This window comes from Coffea arabica, chromosome 10e (assembly GCF_036785885.1).
Source record: "Coffea arabica cultivar ET-39 chromosome 10e, Coffea Arabica ET-39 HiFi, whole genome shotgun sequence".
In the NCBI taxonomy this organism is placed as follows: Eukaryota; Viridiplantae; Streptophyta; class Magnoliopsida; order Gentianales; family Rubiaceae; genus Coffea; species Coffea arabica.
In genome coordinates, this window is record NC_092328.1 from 32,334,502 (window position 1) to 32,341,810 (window position 7,309).

The window sequence follows — 7,309 nt, forward strand, 5'->3', positions numbered from 1 at the left end:
GGGGTTTTCCTTTGTTGGCCGCCACAATTCATGTGGTTTGGGACCAAAAGCCTCACGAGAGACATCGTAGAATTTAGGATTGCATTTTTCTTTCCGTTTTGCATTCATATAGTCATATCCAACGTGCGAACATATATTGGGTAGAAAATTAGGAAAGGTAAGGTTAAGTCGCGCAACTAGCCTTGGCTAGGTCAGAGGGGTGCCTTGGATTCTATCCTTGCCTTCCCCTTTGTCAAACGTGACCCCCGAACCTTTTTCTTTGGCTTACGTGGACTAGGAGTCGTTTTAAAAAGGGGTTTACTACTTTGTCTTTAAAAAACACTTTTTGGGTGATTTGGTACACCCCAAATCTATACCAAGTGGCGACTCCGTTTTCATATTTAAAAAACCCTTTTTAAGATTTCATTTGGCCAAATCGTCGCTTTCCAAAGTCCCATGGCCTTTTTACTTTTCATTTTGCACACGTTCACACCACACTTCACGCACACATCACTCACACATTCACATCACATTCAAAAAGTGGGGCGCGACAACTACTCCATCCTTGGTGACGATGTGTCCCAAGTACTCAACCTGTGGCTGACCAAAAGTGCATTTGGAGAGTTTAGCATAAAGTTTATGATATCTGAGAGTATCCAGAACTTGTTTAAGGTGAATAAGATGGGTAGTTAAATCTGGGCTATATACTAAAATATCATCAAAGAAGACTAATACGAATTTTCTGAGGAAAGGGCTAAAAATTGAACTCATGAGTGCTTGAAAGGTTGCCGGGGCATTAGTAAGCCCAAATGGCATAACAAGGAATTCATACAATCCAATGTGAGTTCGAAAGGCTGTTTTGGGTATATCATGGGGATGCATTCTGATCTGGTGATAACCAGATCTGAGATCAATTTTAGAAAATACTTTGGAACCATGGAGCTCGTCCAAGAGATCATTAATGATAGGGATGGGAAATTTGTCCTTAATGGTGATTTCATTTAACTGTCTATAATCAATACAAAACCTCCATGTTTCATCTTTTTTTCTAACTAGCAAGACAGGTGAAGCGAAAGGGCTATGACTAGGTTGAATAATGCCATTAACTAGCATTTCCTGAACTTGTTTTTCAATTTCATTCTTCTGAGTATGGGGATATCTATAAGGAATCAACTTGAAAGGTTTAGAATCTGGCTTAAGGGGTATCTTGTGATCTAACTGTCTAATAGGGGGTAAGGTGGAAGGTTCTCCAAACACATCAGTATAATCAGCCAAGAGTGCACTTATGGAGTCATCAGTGTGAGATGTTACCTCAGGATTATCAACTGCTAGAACACATGGCCTGCAGAGAGTTTCTTTCTTCTTCCGTCTCAGAAACTTTTGGACAGTTTTTCCCTTCCTCAGTTTGATGTCTGTCTCTCTCAAATCTCCTTGTAGCTTCACTTCCTGCCCTTCCTGATTAAAGGAGAATTGCAGATGCTTGAAATCAAAAGTTACAGGACTGTGCTCTCTCATCCAATCGACCCCCAATACCATATCATACGGCTCAAGTGCAAGCACATATACATCATGAGTGAATGTATGCCCTTGCATTTCCCAAGTCATCCGTGGAACCCAGCTATTACACTGTAGCAACTGCCCATTAGGCACATTGACTGCGAACGATTTCCTTGGTACTACTAATTGAGGATTTTCCTCGAACACTGAAGCTTTAACAAAACTGTGAGAACTTCCTCCATCTAAAAATATTGAGAGTGGTTTCCCATTAAATTTCCCCTTCAGTTTGATAGTGCCCTGCAGCAGTTCACCAGTCATAGAGTGGATGGAAAATTCTACATCTTTATGACTACTGGCCCCACTATATTTTATCACTGCCCTTTCGGTCAAGATTGATTCCTCCAATTTCCTTTTGTCTTCATCATCAACGAGTAACATGTGAATCCCCTTCCTACTACATACATGCCCGGGCCCATATCTATCCCCACATTTGAAGCACAGATTATTGGCCTTTCTGTATTGCAATTCTGATGGAGATATTTTCTGGAACATAGGAGATCCCCCTCTTTTACTACTCTCGGCTCCTTCAAGAGCATGATTAACTCTAGGTGAAGGCAGAGCAAAGCTCTTGGGAGCCATCTTCTGTTTCTTGGTGAATGCTTCAAAGGCCTTTTCCTGCATTCTCGCTGTCTTAAAGGTATCTAACAGAGTTCGAGGCTTGTGCATTTTGACCGATATCTTGAGCTTTTCAGATAACCCACTCAAGAAGCAAGAGATAAAGAAAGGTTCTGTAAGTCCTGGGGTCTTGATCAAAACTCTGGCCTTGAGTTCTTCGAATTTCTCCTGATACGGGTGAATGTTTGCTGCAATTTACTGAACTCTTCTACTGCATCATCTTGTCCCACTTCTCCAAATCTCTTTATGAGTCCTTCTTCAAACTCAAGCCAAGAAAGCTTACTTAGGCCCATCTTGAACCCTTGAAACCATATATCTGCCTTATCCTCTAAATGCATTTCTATCACATCGAACCATTGTTCCTCTGCCACATGATATATCTGAAAATATTTGATACATTTCCTCAGCCATTCTCGGGGATTTCCCCTCTGAACAGAGGAAATTCCACCTTAGGGACAGGGGCATGAAGATTCTTCCTTACTCCACATTCTTGACTAGGCTCGTCCAACCAAATTACGTTCTGATTACCCGATCGATTTGGAGACTTCTCTGCGTTACTGCCGGGACCCAAAATTCCCTTATCTCTATTGATGGATCGTATGAGATTGCCATATTGAGTAGACACAGTTGCTACTAGGGTCTTCAATTCTGCAGTGATAGTCTCCAGTCGTTCATCAGTCTACTTCCTATTCAGAAGAGAATCTTCAATGAATTCCTGTAGTTTGTTTTCTTGACATTTGATCAGTTCCTCTAGAGCTTTGAATCTTGTACCTTCGGCCATGATGGGCAATCAAAAGCTACTGAATCCGAGGATCAGTACCTCTGATACCAAATGTTATGACCCGATTCCAGAATGAAGAAAAGAATTGAGGTGGGGTTTAGGGAAGACGGAAAAGTCAGAAATTAGGGAGAATGAGAAAGGCTTATTGATTTCATCTTCCAGAATGAATCCGTAGTACACGGGAGTAGCTTATTTATCCAGCTTCTAGTCACTTCCTCTAATAGAATAACTACTTGCTACTCTAGTCGGTTGAGCTGTAACTTCTCCAACTATCTCTAGCACGTGGCTATGATATGAGAATACCGCCAAAACATAGCACTAATGGATTTATTATACAAGGCGTAACATGTTACAAGTGATTGCTTCTTGCACTTTGACTTATGATTTATAAACTTTGATTGTAACACAGAGAACTTTTCTTTATCAATGACATTGCTAATCTTGATTTGATATTTGAACAATTTGTATTTTATTTGTGAAAAATCATTGGAAACTGCTAAAATAAGGTTGCAACAATGAACCGCTCGTAAGCAATTCGAGTTCGAGCTTGACTCAAACTCGAGTCGAGTTCAAGCTAACCAAGTTGAACTTGAGCTCAAAAATACTCAATTCGTTAGCTCACGAGTCGGTTCAATTATATATATTCTTTATTTTTTTTATTTTAATAGTAAAATTACATGTATCCCTAATATTTTATTATTTGTTAAGAAAATTTATTATTTTATTCATTAATTTAAGCTCGAGTTCGACTCGAATTTGAGTCGGGTTCAAGTTTGAACTTTACATTGAGAGCTTGTTGAGTTCAAATTCAAATTCGAACTTGATAAAACTAAATTAAAACTCAACTCGATTAGCCTAAATTCCTACTCGATTCGACTCATTTGTACCCCTACGACAATTGAATTGTTGTTTTGCCCCTTCTACATTAAGATTTATAGGTCTTTGAGACATAATTTTAATTTACACAAGACCTTGAACTAAATGGTGTAACTTTTGGAAAGAACGATCAATCTGGCTTCTTGCAGTGGTTGTAGATATTAAGAAGAAAGAGTTTGAGGAAATATTTTCTCTATATTTCACACTGTAGCGCCCCTTTTTTAATAAGAAAAATAAATGGTTTAAAAAATGAATTTTAATTCAAATTTTTTATTGAAAAAATGATTTTTGAATTAAAAAAAAATGGGCCTAAATGGGGTTTGAAAGTGCGACGATTTGGGCTCAAATTATAGTTTAAAAAGGGTTTTTGAATAAAAAATCGGAGTCGCCACTTGGTATGGAGTTAAGGTGTACTAAGTCACCTAAAAATGAATTTTCAAAGAAAAAAGTAGAAAACTCTTTTTAAACGACTCCAGATCTACGTAAATCAAAGAAAAAGGTTCGGGAGTCACATTTGAAGAAAGAGAAGGCAAGGATAAAATTTCAAGGCACCCTTTCGACCTAACCAAAGCTAGTTGCGTGAATTAGTCAAAGATTTTCTTATTTTTAATCTAAAGATTTATCACATTTGGATGTACTATATGAATACAAACCCTAGACCTAAGAGGGTATCGGGGGGTCGGAATTTCTCTTCAAAACTTAATTGGTACCAACCACATTAATTGTGAAGCCTAATAAAGACTCTTTGAAGAGGACACGAATAATGTAAAAATATGAGACTCTAAGAAAAGAAAAGAAAAATAATAAAGATAATTATAATTATACAAATATACATGACCTAAAAGAATGCATCATAACGGGTGCGGGGATAAAATGTTCGTGACTTCAATTTTTCCTTTTATAGAGGAAATACGAGCGTGCTAAGGCTAAAAAGCCAAATTCGTCCATATCCCATATTCAAGGGGTTTTCTCTAATCTAATCAAGCAAATGATCTAACCTAACTCTAATTTTTTCTATATGAAATGCAAATCTAATGTCATGTCTCATGCATAGGAGTAAGGAATATACATATATGGAGAAAATATAGGATAAGAGATATACATATAAGGGGGATGTCATACAAAAATGATAAAAGACCCTAGAAAGTGAAAAATATGCATGAAAATGTAGTGTAGTCACACAAACATGATTTAGCGTGTGGACGGTCTCTAAGGGTCTAGCATTGGATTAGCCCATATTTCTATTTTCTCACTAGCGTTGGACTAGTGAGAAATCGGACAAAGGAACCACAACTAGCATTGGACTAGTGTGGTATCGGGAAATGGATCATAACTAGCGTTGGACTAGTGTGATAACACGTCATACATTAATTATAACTAAATTAATCATGTAAAACTCAATAAAAGCATGTAAACACATAATATCACATAAACACATAACACATAATCATGATATCTAGATACAAGGCTCTAAGAAAGCGGTAACACATAGCACATAAACATGCAAAAACACACAAGACAAATATAAAGCAAATAAAAACCCTAACTATTACATTTGAGGGGGGCCTACTACAATCTAAAAGGGGAATGTGAAATAAAATGAAGTAAAGTAAACCTAACTATTACAACTTGGCATTTAAATGCCCTTTAAATAATCAAAATGAAACTAAAATAAATATTCAAAATTTAAACAAATAAAGCAAATAAATAAATGAAATAAAACATTCAAAAAACATACAATTAAGCACATAAAGTCACATAGACATATAGAGTCAAATAAAGTGAAAATAAGGGATAGAGTGTATCTCTCTTGAATTGGGGCCATAATGACATGAATTTACTTGTTTATACTCCAAAATAATAAAAAGGGTCAAGGCATCATTTTAATTAACAATTAATTACATGAAACGAAAATTAAACACAAAAATGAAAATTAAACACGAAATGAAAATTAAACACAAAATGGAATCACTTAAAGTATTTCATAAAAGAAATCATCTATATGCAAGAAATTAGAGCGGAAAAGAACCTAATTGAAATAATTAAGAAGTACTAAGATGAGGTACTAAAATTAATGACTCAAAATGGAATCTACCAAAATCAAATGCTAAACCTTTAAAACATGACACAAATTCACTAAAATCAACCCAAAGTCTACATTAAGTCATGTTAAAGAAAGAAGTAACATGTTAGAGGGACCAAATCGATTAGTTTTTTCCAATTTTATAGGCCATAGTAGCGTTAGACATCAATTAAGGGGTTAAAGTATAATTTCTTGAACATTTTCCATGCAAAAATGCATGCAAAACTACGAATGAACAAGCTTCTGCAACAACAAAAAAAAAACTTTCAGCATGCTAAAGTGATTCCTCTGTGATTTCATCCGCAAATTTTCCGCAGCTCTCGGACAAGATCATATTTAGTTTGAACTAAAGCAAGAAGACCGCCACTTAATCCTCTCACTTTGCAATAGAAAGATTAGATTCAATCACAAGGAGTCGGACAAAAGAGCATGCAAATGCTGAAGAAAAAAGTTTCTGCAACTTATCTTCATTTAGCCGAAACAAAAATTCAAACACAATGACTCAAACAAGTCCCAACTCATTCAAGCAAAGATCCAACACGCTTTCGGACACCCAAACGTGACCAAATAATCTGAACACTTGCTCAACTTCAACTGCTCAGATTTTCCAGAAAAATAAACAAGACAATGAAAACTGATGGCCTTTATTCCTATGTTCCCAAACACGCGCATGGCACCCCATTCGAACGGCAAACAAACCAAACACTTGAAGCAAGCCAGAATTTCAACAATCAAATAGAAAAAGAAATCCATTCGCACTGCTGCAACAAGGCGGAGGGTTTCCATCCTATTGCAGCAGAAAAAAAAAATGTTTTCCCGCGAGAGAAAAAAAAACTCTGCAGTTCTAAGAATTTTGGTCTTCAGCAACCCAGAAAATTCGCAAAAGGTTCTAAACAAAACCCAAGCATTCTATACAACCATCATTCAATCATCAATGATTCACCAACACAACAAGATTCATGAGCAAGGAAATCATCTGAAACCCAATCATAGCAAAGGGAAAGGAATGACTCATGAAACCAGTAACCAAACATCAGCATTTCACACATGATCCGAATTTATCAAGCCCAACAAATAGCTTCTAAATACTTATTGATAGTCCTACTCGACCACAACACAAGGATTCAAGTCATGAAGTGTCAAACCGCAGGAAAACATATAAAGCTGGGAACTTTCTTCTTCCCTCAACTAAAAAACTTTGGCAGCTTCTGAAAACTTTGAGTTTTCATTGAGCTTTCACAACCAGCACATACCAAGCTACACTTCATCATAGAAAACAGTACAAATGAAAGAAATCAGCCCCCCCCCCCAAAATCCTAGGTTTTGACACGAAAAGATCCGATGATTCCCAACCCAAAATTAGAAATAACAATGGCTTCAACTCTTCAATTCAACCAGCCCATGAAGCACGTATACTC

At 36.7% G+C, this 7,309-nt stretch overlaps 1 protein-coding gene across 1 annotated transcript; it reads right to left on the reverse strand.

The window, feature by feature from the left end:
* Positions 1–501: 501 nt before the first annotated feature.
* On the reverse strand, positions 502–2,157 carry LOC113711412 (uncharacterized). Its single transcript, XM_027234580.2, has one exon. The coding sequence runs from the start codon at positions 2,155–2,157 to the stop codon at positions 502–504; it is 1,656 nt and encodes a 551-aa protein (XP_027090381.2).
* Positions 2,158–7,309: the final 5,152 nt, after the last annotated feature.